General features: G+C 48.5%; 1 protein-coding gene across 5 annotated transcripts in view; it reads right to left on the reverse strand.

Annotated features, from left to right (window-relative positions):
• The window catches only part of AFAP1 (actin filament associated protein 1), a 135466-nt gene that overhangs the window by 42237 nt on the left and 69456 nt on the right, over positions 1-23773 (reverse strand). For 4 of the 5 annotated variants that reach the window (XM_074350853.1, XM_074350862.1, XM_074350869.1 and 1 more), the window contains 4 exons: positions 18527-18738; positions 14803-14982; positions 6439-6534; positions 3690-3771 (listed from right to left, as the gene is read on the reverse strand). In XM_074350853.1, the coding sequence (XP_074206954.1) occupies positions 3690-3771; positions 6439-6534; positions 14803-14982; positions 18527-18738 (570 nt within the window). Of the gene's footprint in view, positions 1-3689; positions 3772-6438; positions 6535-14802; positions 14983-15066; positions 18505-18526; positions 18739-23773 lie in introns of those variants that run through there. The other variant, XM_074350878.1, reaches the window with a different exon arrangement.

The raw sequence follows: 23773 nt of genomic DNA on the forward strand, positions 1-23773 counted from the left end.
CCCTACATAAGGGGAGTCTAGGTGTTTTGGTATTTAGGCTAGGGGAGGAACGGGGACATGGGGCTAACATCAGTGGACTAATTATTTGGTAAGTCTATCAACAGACCCATTAACTCGGGATCAAATCATAAACGTGAGGTGCCAGCTGGGGACAGCCGTGGCCTCCACACAGAGTAGCAGCAGGAGCTCAGTTCTCTTCCCACGTCAGCGGCAGCTTCAGTGGGAACCTTCCTAGCTCACCAAACCCTGGACGTTGCTGGTTTACTACGTGACAGGGCTTGGCTCCTTGAAAGGAGAAACAGGAGTTTTAGAGCCATTCCCTGTGGCTCTGATCACACAGAGTCTGGAGCGTGTCCATGTTCTGTTGTGAGTCTGACATTTAGGAGAAGCTGCAGGAGTTTGGGATTTCCTCTGTGCAGCCGGCAGAGCAATCGGTCCGAGTTCCGAAACGGCTGGGATCAAGGGGGCTTGAATGAAAATTCTCAGATGCAAACTGGCCAAGAGTGAGTGGCAAGAATAAAAGCTAAGCAGAAGGTCCGAAAGTGCTTAAACTACGAGTTTCTTCAGTGATTACTTATTGGGAGTTGCCTCCATGCAAAGCACCATGCCGGGCAAAGACATCTGAACCAAGGGCACCTTCACAAGGTGCAGAAGGCTGCTCTTGTTAGAAGGAAGCCGGAGAATATCAGGCATGTTCCCGCACATGTTCCCAGGCATATAGATCATTCTGGAGAATCAGATTTTGTGCAGGGACCCTGGGAGAAGAAACTGCCAACAGGAAAAGAGACCAACCAGAGCAACACCCGCTGGGTCTCTGCCTCTGAGCGGGAGCCCTGAGATTGCATGTTACTCCATTTTGGGGCAAGAGTTAAAGATAGCTTTCCTGGCTTTGATTACACATAATGTGCCCTGTGAAGACACAGATGATACCTTCCACTGAGTAACTTCCGATGGAAAGAACCAAAATTACACTCAATAGGACTGAGATAGAAAATCACACGGGCAAAGGCAGAGACCATGACCTTCCGCCATGAACCCTGAAACATCACAGCAGTCTGGATGACTCGAGCTCCAAGATTCTAGTGGCCTGGACTGCCATTTGGTTTAAGGAGACTTCCCTTCACGCTAGGAGGTGCCTACTCCACTCCAGGGACAGGCTGCAGGCGAGCTGGCCGGGCAGACCGCTCACCCGGGAAGCACAGAGGCTGCTGGCTTTGCCGAGGGAAAACCTCCCCCGCCACCCACAAATCCTACCGCTCCTCTCAGTCCACACACTGCAAAAGAAATCAGAGGCTAAGCCACAGGCTGGGACAAGACACGAGTAAAACACATCTGATCAGGGATGCTCCTTCAGAATATATAAAGAACTCTCAAAAGTTAGTAAGAACGAAAAGAATCGGTAAGAGCACAGCCAAAAGCACGTGCAGAAGCGTGGATGGACCCAGAGACGGCCGCAGCAAGCCAGAGAAAGGCAAACATCTTATGCCACATTTTTGTGCATCTAAAAAACAAAAATGACACAAGTGAACTTATTTACAAAACAGAAAGAGACTCACAGACATAGAAAAAAGGGGAAAGGAGGTGGAGAGCTAAATTAGGAGTTTGGGATTAGCAGATACAAACTGCTATATGTAAAACAGATAAACAACAAAGTCCTACTGTATAGCACAGGGAATTCTACTCAATATCTTGTAATAACCTACAATGGGAAAAAACATGAAAAACACTGTATGGGGGGAATAGCTCAGTGGTAGAGCACATGCTTAGCATGCACAAGGTCCTGGGTTCAATCCCCAGTACTGCTGTTAAACAAATAAATAAATAAATAAAAACAATAAATTAAATAAATAAACCTAATGACCCCCCAAAAAACTATAAAAAACAAACAAAAAGACATTGCTTTAAAAATTTTTAAGAATATATACATGTATATGTAAAACTGAATCACTATGCTGTATACCAGAAACTAAGACAACACTGTAAATCAACTAAACTTCAACCAAAAAAAGGAGGGGTGGAATATGGGCAAAAGATTTAACAGGCGTTTCCCCAGAGAAGACAATGGGTAGCAAAAAAGCATGTGAAAAAATGTCCCACACATTGTTAGTCACAGGGAAATGCATGCTAAAGGCGCAATTACGCACCTACTAAAATGGTCAGAACAAAAAGAACAAAAGCGGCGACATGAGCGCACGCGAGCGTCTGCGACGAGGAGACCCCCCACCCCCCGAGGTATCGCCCGGGGGAACGAAGACTCGTTTATGCGAAACCTCCCATGAGCATCTATGAGCTTCACTGGACGTCACCCAGGCCTGGAGACGCGTGCTTCAGTCAGGGGATGGATGATGGTCTCATCACACCCTGGAGCCCTGCTGGGCCCCGACATGGAACAGACCCCTGACCACGACAGGGACGCCCCTGAAAGCATCACGCCCACTGAGGAAGCCAGACCCGGAGGCTGCGGGATCCACTCAGGACAGAAAAGTCATCCGTGGTTGCCAGGGGCACAAGTGAGCGTTTCAGGGGGGACAGAAATCTCCTAAGTCTTGACTATGGGGACGGTTATATGCTTGTGTTTGTCAAAACTCAAAGAACTGTACGCCGAAAGGGGAGAACTCTGCTGTATGTGATTGATATCTTTATAGAGCTGACTTTAAAGAGAGAATTCAATATTTGTTCGCCCACGTCCACAGCAGCATCATTCACCAGAGCCAAAAGGGGGAAGCGACTCAAGCGTCCATCAGTGGATGGATGGATAAACAAAACGTGGTCCACCCAGACAAGGAATATTATTCAGAAAGGAAGGAAATCCTGCCACATGCCTTGTGGGTGCACTTTGAGGACATTATGCTCAGTGAAATAAGTGAAATTAGCCGGTCATACACACACAAAATACTGCATTATCATACTTGTATGAAGGTCCTAGAGGAGTTAAAGGGCAGGGAGAGGAGAGAATGGGGGCTAAGTGTTTAACGGGGACAGAGTTTCAGTTTTCAAGATGGAAAGCGGTCTAGAGACAGACGGTGCTGGTAGCCACACAACTCTGTGAATGTACTTAATGCCACTGAACCTGGACTTAAAAATGTTTAAGGAGGTAAATTGTATGTTATGTGTATTCTACTACAAATAAAAAAATTTTTTAATGTAAAAGAAATAAAAGACATTTTCAGACAATCTTCTTAAAAAAGATCAGAAATCTGCGAGCCTGGCCTCCTTGTTTTAAAGATGGGGAAACTGAGGCTTATTAAAGGGTAAGAAACGTGCTCAAGGTCCTTTCTTCAGCAAAGGCAGCACTGGGATGGGCACGCGGGTTTACCGTCTCATCATCCTAAGCTCTTCCCCGAAAATCATGTCTCCCAGCAAGATGCAAATCCGTTTCAGTGATAAATCAGGAAGTAATCTGCTGTGAGTCGTAAATTGAAATTATGCAAGGCACGTGTCAAGACAACAGGAGAAAACCCAGGCTGAGGTTTGGCAGGACTGGCATGAAGACACGGAGAGAGGGATAGTATTAACCAAAGGGTTTCTGTCACTGTGATACAGTGATGACATCCACATAACCGAATTACCAAGGTGTTTTTTCACACAATCAGAGTTTACAGATTTGACTGTGGTGTTTTTTGGTCTTGTGTGTTTTTTGTTTTTCAGGGTTTTTTTAGTTACGTATTTTTGGCACAAGCAGAACTCACCTTGTTCTTTACCGTTACACATCGTAATTCCATTTTCTATAACACCCTCCCCATCTGAGCTTGGTCTCTCTGAAGACAGCTTCTGTGAGGATAAAAAGATGAAGTTATTCTTACAACGGCCACGCTGACAAAGTGGTTCATCATGGACCAATCAGAAGTGAAAGGAAACACGGGCCACGTTCACAATGATCTGGAGACAGAGCTCAACTGTAACACAGACTAACTAGCTGGCTGGTTTGCTACAAAGACTTTAAAAGGAAAAAAGAACAAAGAAAACCCTAAGGTTATACTAACACATGCTTATAGTGCCAAACCTGTTTCATTCAAATCATTTTGAAAATTATATTAGGATTACAAAAAAAAATTCCCCTCACCAAACCACATTATCCTTCCAGAAATCAACACTACATCACCCATGTAATCTCCTCCTGGCATTCACCAGTAACTGGTCAAGGGTCAAGTCTCCGCTGGCAGCAATACACTCAGGACGCCCACAGAGAGGCAAGGGACTCTCAAACTGTCAAAGAGCACTGGATACTTGTAATGCTTTTAGTCCTAATATCCGGGTGTGAGGGGCACAATTAGGACTCTAGGTTAGTATCTGAAGAAGACACTGTTCTGAGCAGAGCCCCTCCCATTCCGACCAGAGACCCTCTGGAGTCTTCTGAGGGGGTAACAGCTCCAGGACGTCCCTCCTTAGAACCTCGAGTCACACCCTAGTGCCATGGAGACTGGCCAGCAGGGAGACAAAGTACCCGGCGATGCCAGGACACAGCGGACACACCCTCAACTCATGATAAAAGGTCCAGGCAGCGCTGGCTGAGGATGGCAGACAGGGGCCAGCAATCCCCAGTGGTGCTGGGAAGAGCTGCAGTGAAGAATCATGGTGTCCTGGGGGGCCCGAGTACGTGCAGTGACAGTGACAGAGCCCAGCTCTCAGGCCAGGAAGCACCCCTGGGATCTAGGCCAACAGGCCCAGCCAGGCAGTCACAGTGCAGCCTTAGAAAACAAGGTGCAGAAGGGCACTGCCAGCTCCTGTCTGAGCGGGTCGAAGAGGAGCTCTGATGCACTGTGTACGGGAGACAGCACAGGACCAAGCTTTCTGGAAAGTAACTTGCTTAGCAGCATGGATCAAACTTGTAAAATAATTCTTTGGACTAGTAAGTAATCCACCTTCGAGGAAATTAATCTCAGGTAGTAGAGAAGCAGCAAAGAGTCACACACACACGAAGCATCATGACTCAAAAAAGAAAAGAGCCTGTTCTGGGGCGGGGTATACACATGGTACGTGTATACGCATGATATATATGACTCGACGTGATAGTCGAGTCATACGCATTGGATATTATTCAGCTGGTGAAAATGCAAAAATGCTTGCTATGCATTTTCAAAAACCTGGAGAATTGCTAATAATATAAAGGTAAGTGAAAAAAAAACAAAAAGCAGCATAAGAAATTAAACGCATCAGATTATCTAAACTGTGAAAGAAACACACGAATAGGAAAAAACTCGTTTAAACACACGTAGAGTATTGAGAGGAGCCGCCCCTGAGGGGGACTCGTGAGTGACTTTATTCCTCCCATTCTGTTTCTCTGAACTTCCTAAACTTTCCACAGGGAGCAGGCATGAATTCTGTGATCAGGACAAAGAGAAAGGCCTGCTCCGTCACAGTACCAGGGCGAGGGGTGTGAGGTCGCCTTTACTTGTCAACCTGGGGGTGTTTGTGGATGGAACTAACAGTTAAATTGGTGAACTCTGAGTAAGAGGATTACCCTCCATGATGTGGGTGGTCCTCACCCCATCAGCTGATGTCCTGAAAAGAAAAAATTAAAAAATGGACAGGTAAGGGGGAATTCTCCAGCAGACCTCACCTGCTGGAGAAGCCTGCCTTTAGGCTTCACCTGCGCAGTCAGCTCTCCGGGCCCACACTACAATTTTGGACTTGCCGGCCTCCGTGGTCAAGGAAGCTGATTTCTCATAATAAATCTCTCCATGTGGACATAGATACACATACTTACACAATGTTACATATAGAATTTTTTATTTTATATTTAAATTTTATACATATTATATAACATATAAAATATGTACACACGTACATACATACACCCCCCAATGGTTCTGTTTGGAGAACGCTGAAACAAGAACGGACAAAAAAGGATCTTCTCGCTGGCGGGGCGGGGCCTCAGAAAGTTCCTGGGACACAAGCTACCAGCTGAACACTGCTGGCAGGAAGCCAAGGATCGCCAGGGACCCGAGCTCTTTGCACATCCAGACAAACGGAGCCCGACCAGGGAGCGAAGCTGTGTGTGCGGGGCGGGGGGGTGACGGGCTCCTCCGCTCTGGCGGGAAGGGCCCCCCTGCCCCACTGCAGCACCCCTGTGCCCGAGTACAGAGTAAAGAACAGGAAATGTAACCTGTCTGCTGGAAATAAACCTCTGGCAAGGCACACTTACGAAACGCCTGCTGTATTCCAGAACACAGAGCTGCCTGCAGATCTCTCTCTGCTTGGACACCTTAAATCCTTTACACCGTAAACCCACTTCTGCGCCTATAGCTGGGAATAGCAAGATCCACCACGTGGTCTGTGACTGCTGACTTGTGCTTCATACAGAGTAGGCAGGAGCCATTATTTTTTCTCTTTTTTTTCCAACTAGAAGTGCTGAAACTCTCAGAGATGTTATTAAAACTTTGAGGGAGTCCTAAATCAACTGTAAGATTAATTCCTAGAAAGAAACATGCCCCTTACCTTCTCCAGTTCTGCCTTGTGCACCGGGGAGCTCGAGGTGGGAGGACATTCCGGATCCACTGGCCCACTACAGCCACTGTAGACCTCCCTGATCACCTGTAGTGAGGGCAGACATTTCTGAGTACATCCAGTGCAGAGATGTTTACATAAGGGGTCAGAGCAGAGGCATGAGGTGTGGGAGGAACATCGAGGGATCAAAGTCATCTGGACTGAAGTTCTGGGACGCCAGGCACTCATCTGTTCACTCACTCATCATTCACCAAATGTCCCTCCACTTCTGGTACTGACATGGGTGCTGGGACACAGATGAGAACAACGTACGTGAGAGTCCTGCCCCCGTGGAGCTCCCATTCCAGCAAAATTCAGAGACCACCGTAAACAAAGAGCATCACCCAAAGATGAAGGCAATGTAAGACAGAAGCACTACAAAGAATAGAAGGTGGTCTTTAACAAAAAGAGGGGCTGATTGAGACCAAGAGAGGCCCTCCTGTGATGATATGTAAGCTGTGAGCTGAGCTAAATCGTCAGAAGGCTGCAGCTGAGTGAAGAACTGGTGGCAAGGGCTCCAGGCAGAGGGAATGAGGTGCAAAGGCCCTGTGGCAGATGTGAAGAGACTGCAGGAAACCCAGGGTGCCACGTGGCCAGAGATGGAGCAGGAGAGGCCGGCAGGGGCGAGGGATCCACTGTCAAGGGGCTGATGCCCAGAGCCGTGGATGGGATAAGTCAGCAGAGGAGCGTAAGACAAAGCAGGACAGAGATCCCAGAGAAAGATTGAGAGCCGGTCAATACATGGGGTAGAGCCTAAGGAGAGAGGCGGGTGAGAGTCTGAACTGCAGTGGACAGGGAGGCTGCAAGCCAACGAGGAGCTGCCTCCCAGGGGCAGGGAGGAGGAGGGAGAGAGCCGGGGGAGCGCCCAGCAGATGAGCCCCAGAGGAGGGTCTCTGTGAGGGAGGAGGGGGCATGACTGGAGAGGACACATAGGGAGGGGAGGAGCAAAGGAAGGGCTTTTCAGAGACAGGAGGGTGGACCGGGATCTGGAGAAGGCAGGGAGGATGCAGAAAGGCCAGTGCATTCGGCAGTGGGAGTCTGAGAAGGCTGCGGAGTCTGACCAAGCCTATGCTCCCAGTGACTGGGAGGCAAGAACATCACTGCTCCCTGAACGTCACAGCCTCTGTGATCTCAGCTTCCTTAGAAACAGAGGAAGGCGTATCAAGATGACCCACCTTGCTATTCATGACTAAGTTAAGAGAAAAATGTTACCCTAAGCCAGCATCCAGCACATGTACGTTCAAAACACAGAGGCTGCTGTCACCGACATCATCACTGCCAGCAACCTTGTGGTTTATGTCGAGAGCTCAGAAAGTGACTGTGGCCCGGACCCGGAGATGCGAGCAGCATCGTGTGGTGCTCCTGGCGTTCACAGCCACCCCTGTGGTCCCCCGCTGTCCCTCCTGGCCTTCCTGAGGACTCGCAGAGAGCTAAGTGTGATCCTGATCACTGGAGACATATGGCAAACGAGACAGACAAGTCTGTCTTTCAAAATCTTTCAAAAGGTCTTCTATTCTTTTTGGAACTAAGCTGCAGTCTGAGTTCAACTCAAGTGCCTTCTGAGCCAAAAAGAAAAAAAAAAAAGTAAGATAGAAAGAAATGCCAAAGTCCCAGATATCTTCTGTGTAGTAATTTTGCAATAAGATCTCAACAGACACATCCAGAGTTCCTTGGCTTGCTCTGGGGTTGGGATCAGAGCCAGGAACTGACAGGAGACTGGGGTCGTGTTATCAGCCACTCTGCTGCTCAGTTGTTCTATAAAAAATCAGAGTGATGTCCTCAATAGAGACTCAAACAGGAGATGAGAAAAGAAGAGGCCCAGAGAGCCTCCTGCAGTGGTTTCCTCCTTGTCTACTGTGAGGTGCGGAAACAGAACTAGAGGTGACGCCGACCCAGTGCCCTGAGCCTCCCGGACGTCTCTGAGCGGAAAAGGTTCGCTTCCCTCAGTTTCTCTGTTTCACGTGGGTCTCTCGGCCGCTTTTTCTGTAGCGCATCTTTACGCCCTCACCTTCCCGATGTTTGTTAAACCTTCAGTTGACAAGGCACACTTTTATTGGATCTGAAGACTAGACTTTCTCTTTTCTCTGGGGAAAGCGGACAGTGCGATGGGAAACTCCCGGACTTTTGCAGCAGAAAGAAGCTGGGCTTGAAACCCCAGTTCTGCCACCTGCTCTGTACACGCAGCGAGTGCCTGGGCTCTGAGCCCCACTCCCCCATCCTTCCTGAATGAGCACAGGGCAGCGCCCCACCTCGAAAACTAAATGACGAATCAGACGTGTGTGCCCGGCCCCGCTCGTCTCCAGGACCAGGATGGACACTGGGAGCACGTGAGCTCCCTTCTTGGGACTAGAGCCTTACACACACGAAACCGTGTTTCAACTGTACACACACCCGATGCTCACGAGGTCATTTCCACTAAAAGGCCGACCCCTGTGAAACAAGACCTCCAGGAACCTGTCTCTTGACAAAGTCTCTTTTTTCTTTCTCCTCTTTCTTTTTCTTCCCCAAGGAGGGGCGGGATCTACAAAGCCCTTTGGTGGGACTGCTCTAGACAGACCTCAAGTGTCTCCCGGAGGAGGTGTGCGCCCTCTCTTCCTTCTGGATCGGCCCAGGCCCCGCGTGACCAGGGAGCCCCTCTGACCGTCCCCCGCGGGACACAGCGCGGCTGCCCACCCACGTGCCGCTGACAGCCACGCGCCGCGGCCCAGCCCGGGCCACGGGTGCCCTGTGCGCCCAGGCCTGCTGCTTCCGCTGAGCCGGGCTCGTTCTCACGGAAGGGGCCCCGCCTCCCTTATGCCGCTTTTCCCAAGGCCTAGCACATAACAGCCGCTAAAAAATAGTTTGATTAAAGAAAAAAGGAGGAGGAAATGAAGAGGTAAATTGGACTCAAATTTCCTATGATGAAAAAAGGTGTGAGTAAAAAACAGAAGGAAAGAGACTAGGCCATCAGGTAAGGTAAGTAAAACCTCGTGACAAAGTTTCCCCAGTCCTCCGCTGAAGTCCTCAGGGAGGGGGGACTTTTTAAAAAAAAAAAAAAGAAAGAAAGAAAGAAAAAGAAAAGAAAAAGAGCATCCAATTAAAGCCGTGCCTGCAGCACCAACACGCCCGGCCTCGCTGACTCCCCCGGTCACGGGACAGTCCCCCCTGCTCTCCGCTGTCCACATCAGGTCCTGTTTTGCCAGCCAACAAAGCTTTGGGGGACCTGAGGAGTCTCTGAAGTTCTGAAGCCAGACGAGGTTACCGAGCCATCAAAGCTAGCTCCCTAATGTGGTCACATTTTCTGAGAAGCCTTTCCTGATGAAAACCCAAATATCTGGATGCTTACAAAGCTGTACAGGACCCATTACGCCATCTCCTCCCTATGAGTTTTCCCTGCTGAAGCTTACATTCCTCGTGGAGAGACCAGTGTCTCCCACAGCTTAGACTGGGGCGGACATTCAGTAAGCCCAGCGGAGAGCCGGCGTACCTGGGCCAGGTGGGGTTACTCGTGGCACTCGGACATCACGAGCCTATTTAATAACAGGGACAGAGAAGGGCACCGTGGAAAAGGTCAGCGAGCAGGAGCCAGTCTTTCTTTCCACGGGTTTTATCAAATGGCTGGGTTATTTCAGTTATCTTCATGAAACTGTCTACTCTGATCTCTGTTTATTGCTGTATTGCCCCTGCAGAGTTAATCCAGAAATAGTAAATAAAGGGTTTATCACTCAATTTTTTAAATAGCTGCAAATAAGGTTTTTATATTAATGTTTCTTTTCAAAGAGCCACATTCTGTGAGAAGTTCTCTAGGTCTTTAAGAGAACTAGAGCCAAATTCAGAATCACAAATCCTTCAAAAAACAAATTGTTATATGTTCTGTGGTATTTTTGTTTGCTTTTAACTTGAGCCCTCATCTCCAGAAACACAATCTCTGCACATTTTTTAAGGAAACCTGACCACTCGGTTTCTGGGAATATTGGCTCTTGTCTTCTGACTGACCCCGACAAGATGGTTCATGTGTTCAGCATCTGTGCACGCTCACACACACACTCACACACACTCACTCACACACACACACAGAGTTAACTTTGGCAAGAGCTGCTGGTAATGGAAGTTGCAGGCCGAGAGGGGAGAAACAAATCTGGCAGAAATCCTTGAAGGAGTGTCTGTCTGGTCATGTCCTGGCCGAGGTCCCCACGCTTCTCGCACCTGACACGGGGTGTGTGTGTGACTTGCTTAAAAGGTCTTTCATTGTTACACTGAGGCCATGTTTCAAAATACTGAAAGCCTGGATAATAAGTTTAAGACAACACGGGATAATAGGAGTTTATGTTAGTAAAAGACTTGGCATTCGTCTTATAAAACAATTCATGTCAGAGAGTTGACAGTTTTCACAGAAGGAATCCTAAGAGGTGATAGTAATAAATCACACATGTCAACAGTTTGTTACAGTTCTAAGAGTGCATTTGTATGGCTTTTTCATTCCAGCTTTTTGATCATTCTGATTAGTGTTATTTCCACTTGATAGATAAATGGGAGTGTTTGGTGGCCCAAAATATCGCGAGTTAAAGGCATTCCCAGAATATACTCCAGATTTCCAGACCCTTCACTCAATCTTCTGTCCCTCTAACATTGCTACCATCAAGATAAATAAGGGTTGTTCCTTTCATGATCGTAGTTCTTTAATTTAAGAAAAAAAAATCTACTTCAGTCACAAAGATGTGGCCTTTACAAGGTGAGATAAAAAACCATGATGACAGCATTGACTTATTACACATAAGACTATGATTTCAAAGTTTTAAAACATCTAAAAAAAATAGAACAAAGTTGGAGCCACAGGCTAGCTGCTGATATGACCAAATTCAGGATAAAAGTTACCTTTGAAGAGGGAGAGAGAATTAATAGGGGAGGCACGTTTCAATTATATCTGTGGTATTTTAGATCTTAAAAAGCATAAAAGATATAAAGTTAAAAAAAAGAAAAGTTCTTAGGTCCAGAATGAATCTAATCACCAGGAATCTGTTAGATTTCAGGTGATTCTGAGAAGGCTGCCAATCTAACAACAGTGCCTGGATGAAACTAAAACATCTCTAGTCTCTGCCGGTTTTAAAAAATTAAAATTCTATAATTGAAACTGAAACCAGTTTTGCCATCTGACTTTGATTTCTAATCAAGACTTCTTTGGTTCTCGTGCAATAATATGCAATGGGAGTAGAGCATAGATGTTAAATGAAGTAATTAATCAATCTAAACCCTTTCATGAAAGATGACTTACCATGAATTATTTACTTCTTTTTAAAGAAATATCAGCAAATTCTAAAAAAAAAAGTCTTGCAATGAAGCTGCCATTGACAAACAGAGTCATCATTCTATACTTAGCTAAGTGCCTCTGATCTGTGAGTACCTCACATCTGCTGAAATAAGATGTAACATTATTTCACTCCATCAGCACCCAGCATCTTGAAAAACTTTTGTCTTTAATTGTCTACTTGCGGGCTGCACTGCTGGCTCGGTGCCATTCCCTAATGAAATAGTAAAATCCAGTGACACCCAGATGACTTCATGGTAGGCCAGTATCATTAAGAAGGGAGCTATTCTTTAGTGCGCATGAAATACTGAACAAACTGTGAGAAGAGAGGAAAAAAAGAAAGCTTAGCTTTCAGAGTGTCCTTCCTTAGCGCTCCACTAGGGACCAGGTAAACACACAAACACAGAAGGCCAGACACAGGTAACTAAGGTGGGAGCAGGTGAAGAAAAAGGGACCACAGTAAGGCTCCTTGCTCATTTCCGCATTCTTTCCCTCCTTGCCGAAGGGAAGGTGCTGAGATCCTAGAAGTAAGGAACAAAGAGAGAAAGTGGCAAATCGTCAGGTGGCCCAGCAGAATGAAAATGAAATGTGAAGCCAGGAAACCCTGAGGTCCACTCCCGGCCCCATCACTGTTGGCCCCTGTGCCATCCCGCCCACCCGGGGCTCGGCGTCTCACCTGTGAAATGAAGGGGCTGATAGGAACACCCTTCCCAGGCAGCTGCTCTGGGGATTAAGAGATACCAAATGGCGGCAAAGTACTTTGGTAACGGTGGTGGGTGACGCGTAGCCTCTTAAGTGTCCAGCTCTGGAAGGCTAAGTGAGCAGCAGCAGAGACTCCTGACTGCAGGGCTCCCATTAAAAAACATCAGTGCGCTGCTCAGTCTCCCACATTACAGACATGAGAAAAGCCCCATCTGTGTGTTCTGTCCCAACAGAAGCAATCTCTGTGGTCATCACAGAGTCTGACCCTTACGCTCTCCTGGGGGAGGAGAGGGAAGTGGAGCTCAAGATTTAACGGACGCCGGCACAGTTTAAGAGTCGTTGTCATTAAATGTCTCAGCAGGCTTTCCCACCCCTCCTTACCCTTTTTTCAAAGCAAGTACTAGCAGGCAATGATGGGATAGAAGGTTTGGACCAACCTTCCTGATAAAGGCAGTTAGGGGAGCAATTTGAAATACACGTAGCGTCTTCACAAGAGCATGAAAGAGCTATCGCACTGCGGAGACACCGAGCTGCCATCCAGAAGCAGGCGGCAATCTGGAGGGAGCCTAGCAGCTGGGACTTCCTTGCCTGCCCCACCCAGAGGGGGCAGCTGAGAGGCTAGGCAGCACTCTGCCAGCTCTGGGGGAGCAGGAGCCAAAAGCTGGAGTCCAGGGCATACCAAGAACGAGGTCCCTGGCCAAACTCCCATACTTAGGATTGAGACCCCTCCCCCCAAGAAATGCGTCTTGGAATAAGATTGAAATAAATATAAGTCTGCCCTTGATAGATTGCAGGCTGACTTCAAGATACTTGGATGGCTCTTAAAATCTCGGGCTCTGAAATTAAACCGATTTTGGAGACCTAATGCCCCTCAAGCACGTGGCTCTCAGAGAGAAAAGCACAGTGCTAAGAATCAAATGACTTCTATACGGACAACTGAATACCCCCAAGAAAAAGAATGAAATTGGACCCTTACCTCACACTATATGCAAAGATTAAATGAAAATGGACCTCAGATTAAATTTAAGAGCTAACATATAAAACTATTAGAAGAAAATATAAATCTTTAGGGCCTTGGATTAAACAATGGTTTCTTAGATACGACACAAAAAGCAATAAAAAGTAATGACACACTATTACATATTACATACAACATGGATGGACCTTGAAAACATTATGCTAAGTAAAAGAAGACAGTCACATAAGGATACACCTTGTATGAGTGCGTTTATACAAAATGCCGAGAACAGGCAAATCTATAGGAACAGAAAGCAGATGAGTGGTTGTTTGGGGCTGGGGTAGGGGCGGGGCGGGGCAGTGACCGTTAGCCTAGGGCGCACAGCGTTTCTTCTTTGGGTTGGTGAAAATGTTCTGGAACTAGATTATGGTGATAGTTGTACAATTATGTGAATACACGAAAAACCACTGAGTCAGACTTTAATAGGGTGAACTGTATGGCACGTGCATTATACTTCAATAGAGCTGTTATTAAGAATTATTACAATAATTTTTCCCAAATATAATGACCAGCAAGATCATCATATAACCCGGCACACGAGATGACAAAATGACACGAACGAGGAAAAGCACACTAAGTAACAGAACCAGGTCCAAACTCCACCAAAGACACTCTCAGAACAACCATGCCTGTGATGTGCTTGCTATGGGGAGAAAACCCAAACAAACATCCCTAAAAGACATAACTAGAAGTTCCAGAACTGAAAACAACCATAGCCAAAATTAAGAACCCAGTGAACAGGAATAAACTTAACAACAGACCAGACACAGCTGAAGAGAGAAATAGTCAGCTAGAAAGTAACAAGAAAAAATTAACCAGACTAAAGGCGGGGGTGGGGGAGGATAGTAAAGTACAAAGATAAAAGCAGGATACAGTGAAAAAGTCCAACATATATTTAAAGGTAGTTAGGGTGAAGGGAATGGGGCAAAGTTATGTTTTAAGGGAACTGGCTGGAATTTTTCCCCAAAACTTATGAAAAGACCAATCCACAGATTTTAAAAGCCCCGGGAATCCCAAGCAGAATAAATAAAAAAGAATCTACATCCAGACACGATGAAGTGAAGCCAGAAAAATCAAAGTGGCAGAGAAAGTTCTAGAAGCAGCTTGCAAACAGGAGGCAGATGGTCTTTTAAAGACAAAATTTAAAGTGATTAATGTCAAAGTAATCAGAATATTCCACTGTCAAACACACAACTATTCAGGTTAATCCATGTTTGCCTACACTTGAAAAAAAATACACATTAAAATAAAAACAGATCTCAGAAGGAGGTTTGGGAATTCAAATGGCTCACAAACAGAAGCAACAAGTTACCTTCAGCCACTGCTCGGCCTGCTCCTTACTCTGGACTGCAAGAACAAGGGGGTCTGTGCCCTGCTGGGTGATCTTCAGCTCGTGTTTCTTTTTCTTGCTGTCTTTCGGGATATACGTGATGGTGCAGCCTTGGAGGGGCAGTTCCATCTGAGGCTGCTGGTCCTTGGAACTTTTATAGCACTGCAGTGAACAGGAGAAATCCAAGTTAGGTTATCGACACTGAAAAACCCAAGCACAACAAAAACAGGGGTACTGACGAGGCACCTGAATGAATGAAGAGTGGAGATGCTCAGAGCCTGGAAGACAGATCTGCAGACTCACAGGCATCACACACACAGCCTCGCTCCATACGCCACCTCCCCTCCACGTAAGCGCAAACCCCTCTGCTGCTGGTTAATTCAGCAACGTCTGCGTGACTCCGTGGGAACAAAGTCCCTGCTCTGACAGTCCTCCTGTTCCAGTGGAGCTTCCTCGTCAAGTGACATGAACGTAATACGTTAGATCTGCTGAAACGGCACAGCCGGCCCGAACGTGGCAGACGGTACCGTGGGAAATTTGTTCCACAGTCTATGCCCCTTGGTATCCACCCGTCTCATCTCTGTTCTCTTTCTGAAAGGCAGACAAACGATTTTATGAAGAGTATAAATAGCAACATATAATATACTAAACGTCTGCAAAAGTTTCCAGCTGAGTAGAGGGTCCACGCTGCTCCGTTTGCATCGCTGACATTCGCTCTAGAGCTCTCAGCACTGTGGCGAGACGGAGCCTGAGTTCCCATCAATTCTCCCTTAAACTAGACCTGTCAAACCTCGAACCAGATCTCTGCCCAGAGGTTCCCTGTGCCCGCTTTGGATTTGTTGTATTACTGGGTCCCAAACGCACACCTCGTAATGGACATACACGGTCTCAGAGCTCAGGTACCTGGGTCCTAGCTCTGTCACTAATTTAATCCGGGTTCCTGGAAGTTGGTTAAGCTTTCTGAGCCTGCTTCTTCATTTGTGAAAGGAGTCATTGCTGTTTTTATTATTATTTTACTGAACTACATTAAATAGTTAATAACAATGACAGCTGCTGCCAAGGACTGAGTGTCAGCACTACACAAGGCATTTCATACATCTTATTTAATCATCACAGCTGTCCATTTTGCAGCTTAGGAGAATGAGGTCCAGTTGGTTAAGTGACTTGCCCAAAGTCAGGCAAACCGAACAGTGTGGAGCCAGGACTCCAGCCCCAAACTAAGTGCAGAGTCTGCATCCTGGACCCCAGTCCACTTACTGATAAAAGAATAAATAGAAACCGATTTTCAGAAAGATGTTGAGAGTCCCTCCTATTTACAGTTCCAGAACCTTGGCTCCCAAATGGCACAGGCCAGGAGACAATCCACTTTTTAAAAAAGTCCAACTGACAGTGGCCCTGTCCAAAAGGAAGAAAAAAATACACCAAAACCAACTAGCCTCAGACTGCTATGAATGTTTACCATTTACCAGATTTTTCACATTCTCAGTAAGTGCATTAAAAAAAAAAAAAGGTGAGAAGGATACTATACTAACAGTACTGTGGAAGGAATTAGAAAGGAAACTTTGTAGCTCTTTTTTTCTTTAAATGCCTCAAGATGTATGTGTTGTCAGTGATGTGATAAACGAGACTCTGGAGATGTCTACAGGTTGGATTCCCAGGGAAGATGATGCTAAAACAGAGTGGCGCACAGGGTATTTAGTGAGGTGTGCCCTTAGAGAGCTACACCTGTAGGAGGAGGGGAAGGAAGCAGGACAGGGCAGAGGGCGAAGCGAAGCTAAAATGTAGTCCAAATACAAGGCCCTGATCCCGCGGCAGCTCTGGAGCTGGAACGCATCATCAGGCTTGTCCCGTGAGGGGGACAGTCACACCTAGGGATCGCTTGGGATGCAGACGCCCTGGGAAGGGAACATGAACTTGGCCAGCTGTCTGCCAGCAGCCCTCCCTGCAAGTGAGGGAACACATGCTTCCGCCTAAAGGGGAACATGACAGTGTGCACCACAGAGCCACCCGGGTGCAGAAAGGAACAGGTTCTGGAAGTAAATAAAAAACGCTGGTGATGGTGGCGCCTGTGGGAAGATGGGCTGGGAACATTTAGGGGAAGATACTGGCTTTTCTTTTCCATTTATAGCTTTCTGTTCTGTTTAAACTTCGAAAGTACTTGCTTTTATTACTGTTAATTTCTTTTTCACCATCAGCAGGGGTCATCTGGACAATTGGATCATAGGTCATTTTTGAACAACAGAAAGCTTCATAAGAAAACTTTGAGTCTGCGTGTCATCAAAGACAGTGCTTTCACACGGCTTTCCATTCATCTCTTCCTAAATATTTACAACTACCCTAAGTGGTGGGTATTATCACCCTGGTTTTGGAGATGGGAAACCTGGTAGGAGGTGGAAGAAACAGAAGAGGATGAGGGAGGGAAGGAAGAGACAGGAGAGGAGAGAGAGGCGCTGGGGCCAAGGCGGGGACACAACACTGCCAACCGACCACCGACCTTGCGGATGCCACGGGCTCCCCGCAGCGCGTTTTAAAACTTCTCTTTTGATCGAGAGTCAACTGTGTATTTTTAAAACATTTATATAACATACGAACATCTTGCAGCCATTATGTCAGATTGTAAATAAGGACTGTATTAATCTTTTTCATCTTTTTTTCATTCTTTAGTTTAAAATTCCCCCATGGCATCATCATTTTTGGCATATTCTAAATTTGGGAGAAATTCAGGCCACACATGTGGAAAAAAACATGTACTCTCATGGAAAAACAAACACAACTTTTTTTAAAACAAAGCCATTAATTTAAAAAAATACAATGTTCTAAGAGTCTAGTAAAATAAGATTCCCATAATTCACAAAAGAAAGTTAAAAGAAAAAGGGTTACCTGCTTCACTTAAAAGTGAGATGCAGAATCACACGTTCTTGTGTGCTGTTGAATGATACAATTTTGAGTGATTTTTCCCCCAGGGTTAATTTGAAGGAAAAACAAACACACACTCTGAAATCCATGATTCCAATAGTCAACCATGGTTTCTAAAGCTGCGAGGGGCAGGAGAGGACGAGGGACAGCGGGCCCGTCATCCTCAAAGGCTCCTGCTTCCTTACTAGGGTCCCTGGAGGAAGCGTGCCTGCAGCAGAGGGTCTGCCTCCTGCCCCTGCTCCCCTGTTCCTTACTCTACCTTTCTATTCGGCCTCTCAGAGTTACAAAAAAAGAAAAAAGAAAAAAAAAAAAAAAAAAAAAGAACAGTTGGCCTTTAGCTTTCCAAAAGAATTTTCTTTCCCCGGCACTCTCCCCCACACCCCGCCAGGCCTGCCCGGCCCACTTCGATGACCTGGCTTGGAGGAATTCACTGACTCACTACAGATGACAGAATCCATCCTGTAACTTCTGGCAAGCTAGAGCAGCGTGCATTTCCACTGACATGAACCGCAGACGCTGGCCGAGGTGGGGGTGGTTTTGCCCGCTGGTTGCTTTAGGGAGCTGGCGGAGCCAACAGCGCTGAAGACCCAGTAGGCTCGGCCAGGGCTCCCTGCCCGCCCGGCCCAGGCCAGTGCCCGACCGCCGTGAGCTCAGCACGGGGCATGGAGCCCGGGCGCTTCCCTCTCCTTCCCGCCGACGATAACGCTGCCCGGGTGCACATCCCATCCAGTGAGCCGCCGACGCCACCTGACCCACTCGACACGACAGCCACCACCTCGCAAGGCCCTACCAGCAGTTTGGTGTCTTTGATGACGCAGAGCAGCTTGGTCCACTGGCCGAAGCGCTTCTTCCGCAGCAGGAAGGCACAGATCTTGGCGTCCTTCACCAGGTCCATGGAGGCCTCTTCCGAGGGCCACTGGTGCCGCGTCTTCTTCCCCTTTCCATCCTCCTCCTCTTCATCGTACGACTCATAAGAGCTGCTCATGGCATCAGAGTCATAATCTGTCAACAAGAAAAAAGGGAAGAAAAGTAACAAACCAGGTTACATCACCCTTATCCTGAAGACAACCCACAGACTCACGCTATTACAGGAGCGAATGAGGAGGGGACCAGGAAACGCTGATTAGCAAGAGCAGGGGAAATAACTGAGACTTGGACAGTGGAAATTCAATGAAAAGTTTTAAGCTGAAGTGACTAAGAAATCTGTATTTACAGAAACCACTCCTGGACCACTGGACATGGGCCTGGTACCCTGCAGACCCCATGTTGTTAAATCCTCGCCAAGGTCTTGCTGGGCGGTGTGACCCCCACTCTGCAGCGAGTTTCACCAAAGGAAACACCCACCCACAAAGTTTGTTCAAGTCTGCAAGCCCCCCTCCCTGCTGGCATCACCACACGCACAGACCCTTCCTAAGGGTCAAGATCCAACCCAAGGCCACCCCTCCTTCAGGTCATCCTTGGACTTTCAGACACTTAGACCTGCCCCGTCACTCAGCAGTGCGTCGTACTAATAATCTTCAATACTAGATTATCTGTCGTCTGGATCCCGTTCCCTCTTACCCTGGGGCTTTGCACACGCTGCTCTCACGCAGGCTGCCTGCTCATCCCACTCAGTCTCCTGCCTCTGCCCGGATGTGTGTCCTCACATTTCAGGATTTAACTTAGGGCACCTCCTCCACCAAGCCCCCCCGAATCACCAGAGCTGATGCCTACACACCAAATTCATGTGTTGAGGCTCTACCCCCATGGGACTGTATTTGGAGACAGGACTTTGAGGAGGTAATTATGGTGAAATGAGGCTATGGGAGCGGGTCCTAACCCACCCAGCAGGACTGGCAGCCTTAGAAGAAGAGGAGGAGGTCTTGCGCTGTCCCCGCGATGTGAGGACACAGGGAGAAGGCGGCCGTCTGTAAGCCAGGAAGAGCGCCCTCACCACAACCTGACTGCACCGGGGTGCTGCTCTTGGACTTCCAGCCTCTAGAACTGTGAGAAAATAAACGTCTGTTGTCTTGTAATCCAGTCCATGGTGCTTTGTTATGGCAGCCGGGGTAAGACACGAGGGGACATGCCCCTCTTCTCTGCTTCCACATTACCCAACACAAAATACACCCCACTGTGTTGTCACTTCTGTTTGCCCCACATCAGGCTGAGTCCGCTGTGGGAAGGGAGACCTCCTTGTTGGATGGGACTGTCCCAGCACTTAAAGTACCTGGCAGGGGGCAAGCAACAGACTTGCAGACAGGGAACCATCAGACCAACTTACATCATCCTTGCTGAGCCCTCAGAAGGATGGCTGGCACGTTAGAGCGACTGTCAGCGACACTGTTAACCTCAGCCCTGCTGGATCACAAGCTCCTCGAGCCAGTGTCTGACTCCTCTCCGCCCTCCTCTCAAGCCCCGGCACACCTGAGATACATTCGCTCTTCATAATGTATCGAGGAGTGAACACCTAGGTGAGGACTGAAGGGCAGAGGCAGGGGGGACAGCGGCTGAGGGAATGGCGGCACGGAGGCAGGAGCGGCCGGGAGGGCGGACCTGACACAGGACAGAACTCCCGCTGCTCACTCCCTGGGACCTGGATTACATCTGTGCTCTAAAGTCAGGCTTGCATTTTAATTTCCTTGCAAAGAATTATTTACCAAGGTGGGAGAAGAAAGACAGGGAGCTTAGGTGGAACTGTAAATCATGATAAAGAAGTCAAGGAAGGGTTTTGGGCAAGAGGCTAAGGTGACTGAAGAGGTAACCTCGGCAACAGCGTGGAGAACGGGCTGGAGCTGGGGGACAGACAGGGACCAGTCAGGATGCTCTGCGGTGATGTCGGGAAGGACACTGAGGCTGTGCCAAGGCGGGTGTGAGGAGGGGGAACGTGCGCGGCGCTAAGGTTCTCGGTCACAGGCAGCGTGGAGAGAGGGTGAGAGAGAATTGTCCGGAGTCTCCTCCTGTGCTGTGCAAAGCTGACCCTTCCACTTGGCGGCCAGACCTCTCCCTGCGTCGTCCCCGCACCTCCCCCCACCCCCACTCACACCCCTGCCCCCGCCAGCATCTACATCTCCCCAACACCCCCATTTAACATGGTGGCCATCTAAATTCAAATTCCAATTACACTTAACTAAGATTAATATTCAGTCCCTCAGCTGCACCAAGCACGCTTCAGGTATTCCAAGTCACTGGTGGCTAAGGGGCCGCCATACTGGCCAGCACGGAGGGGAGCATTTCCATCATCGCGGGAGGCCTACTGGGCGGTGCTGGAGGCGACTGAGACATGCGCAGTGTGGAGACACAGATGCTGTGGGAGAGACGGGCTGAGGGGAGTGGCACATGTGGGACACGGAGAGGATCAGAGAAAACCACTGACCTCCACTGCCAACCAGACAGAAGAGCCTAGAAGAAGGAACACAATTTGTAAAAGCACCAAAGACATCAAGCATTTTACAAAGAGTGTGGAGCCTGCCACCTCTCAGTCGTATTTATGTCATCGCCACAGAGACCAACTTAGGAGCTACCTTTGTGGGGAGAGGGTGCGGTGGGCGAGGGGCTGGGGGGGCTTCCAGGGCTGGCAACATTCTGTTCTGGACCTGGTGGTGGTTCCACACGTTTCACTTTATGGTAAGTCGTTAAGTGTACATTCATACTTTATGTGCTTTTTGTGAAGTATATATTATAATGAAAGGTCTTTTTCAGAGTCCAGCGTGGCTAGAGCGCAGCGTACGGGGAAGAAGGCATGGAAGTGAGAGACCCCGCGCTGCCCGAGGTCCGAGGCACGCTGAGAGATTCCAGACAAAGTCCTGCTTTCTCTTGGAAAGATTAAGTTCACAGTAGCTTGGGGGACCACGAACCCCTCAGTGCTCAGCTCATTTTCTAGGACATCAAACTCAGGAAACATTTAATGAACAAATAGAAGAACTAATGAACAAATCAGTTATAAGCAGGGAAATTTGATTTCATTCATTCAACAAATGTTTACTGAGCACTTTCAACGTGCCAGGCAGTATTTTTATACTGATCTCTGTGCGCCTGGATCCGGGGGTGAAGCCGGGAAAAGAGGAGGCCCGCTGTGCGCTCACACACACTGACCCGCCGGCTCTGCAGCCACCCAGAGCGGGGCGCAGGCAGTGTCTTCATCTCGGAGGAGACGAAGAACGATGCTGAGAGACCAGGCGACTCACCCGAGACCACATCCTGGTGAACGACAAAGCCGAACCCTGATTTTAAACCGAAAAAAGTAGACTGGGCCCCAGCTGCCCTTTTCCTCAGGGGAATGGATTGAGGTCCACGGCTGAAACAGACAGTAGGTTCATGTCCCACCTTCTTCTGGGAGAACAGGACTGACAGACTTATTTTTAGAAGAACATCGGTTGACTTAGCAGGAAACCGAGCCTTCGGGAGTAACTCTGAGCCTCCGGGACAACCGGCTCCCTGGCAAGTCTCTCTGGGGGTTACTCAGCAGAGCTCAGGGGCTTCCCGGGGCTGTGGCAGGACATCAAAGAGTTCACCGTCTGGGGCTGGGATTTGGGTGATGTTAGGAGGTAATGAGGGCTCTGTGAAAAATTAAGAAAGACGCAGCACGTGGGGAGAGCAGAGCGGCGGCGGCGGCAGCCTGCAGACACGGCAGTGGGAGGAGCAGGTGTTCTCAGAGATGGTGGAGGGTTTCATCTGGGGGCAGAGTCAGGAGGGCGTTAGCTAGAAACCATCAGCCCCGGCATGTCCTGGCGTCCCCGTCGACGTCTGCACTCCGTGCCGACGAGGAGGCAGACCCAAGAGCCAGCAAGAGGGCTGTGCAGGTCTTCACGTTTACGTGACGGTGCTGGCGAGGAAGTGCTTTTCTTGGGCAGAAACTGCTATTGCAGCGCAGTTCGATGGACCTAAAGAACACACTCATACTCTATTATTTTTAACTATAAAATGTAATTTTTAGACATATACTCATACCCCATGAAACCAGAAATGGCATTTCAACCAGCCGCCCTTGAGGAGGGAGAGCAGAGAGAAGGTGAGAGGGAAAAGAGATAATGGAAAATAAAATGAAATATAAATCTGAGCCCCAAACCTCTGCAAGGTCTGCAGTGATGGCGCACACCCCCCAAAATCCCCTCCCTGCGCGCTCTGGGTCGGAGCAGCCACAGAGAAGTCCGTGAGCGATGGGGGAGGGGGGAAGTCTACCCGGAAGGTCAGAGGAGGCCCCAGGCACTGTGGACCTGTCGGGCAGCCCTGTTTGCCTCGGGCGGCGATGGGACTCGGAGATCCTGACCTCTGGCAGCCCAGATCCTGGACAGGGGCGCACACAACTCCATCGCCAAGGCACCAGCTCCTCTGCCAGGCACCTGTGCCGCAGTCAGGAGGGGGTCGGGGACAGACGGGCTGCAGCAGGTCCTGTGGAGCTCAGCGCATCCATGTCTCCTCCACTCCAAGTCCAGCTCTCCTTCCAGACTGCGCTTCCAACCGGATGCTCGGGCCATGGCCTTCCGACTTGGACTCCTTCAACAGCTCGCATAACTCTGTGAGGTCTAATCGTCAAAGTAAATCGTCTGTTTGACCTCATGGTGGCTCTGCTTGTCTGATCAAAGCCTGTTATAGAAATTAGTAATGGAAGCCTTCAGCCAGCTCTTATAGAGGCTGCTCAGAGCAGACCCTTAGGATTTTGGGGCACAGCTACGTCAACCTCTGATGAGAACTATTATTTCTGAGAAATGGCTCTTGGCTCACTGACGCCCTAAACGCTTGGTCTGAGCTGCCCAACGTGGACTCCGGGTCATCGAACCTACCAAGGGGCACTCGGCCATCACATCAGTCTGCATCTCCCTCAGGCTCCATCAGGCCCAGCAGAAGTAAGAAAGGAGCACAAGCAAGTAGCTCGGAGGCCCGTGGCCCCTATTCCATCCACGCTGCCTCCTCCTCTCAACACCGACTCATGAGTATGGCCCAGTGGTTTGCTCGGACGGTCAAGACTTGAGAAGAACTGGTAGCAAGGAATCTGCAGAAGAGGCTGAGAATGGACCTCCACAAGTGGGCTCAGAGTGGGAGGATCTGTGTATCAGGT

This window comes from Camelus bactrianus, chromosome 2 (genome assembly GCF_048773025.1).
Source record: "Camelus bactrianus isolate YW-2024 breed Bactrian camel chromosome 2, ASM4877302v1, whole genome shotgun sequence".
NCBI classification, from domain to species: domain Eukaryota; kingdom Metazoa; phylum Chordata; class Mammalia; order Artiodactyla; family Camelidae; genus Camelus; species Camelus bactrianus.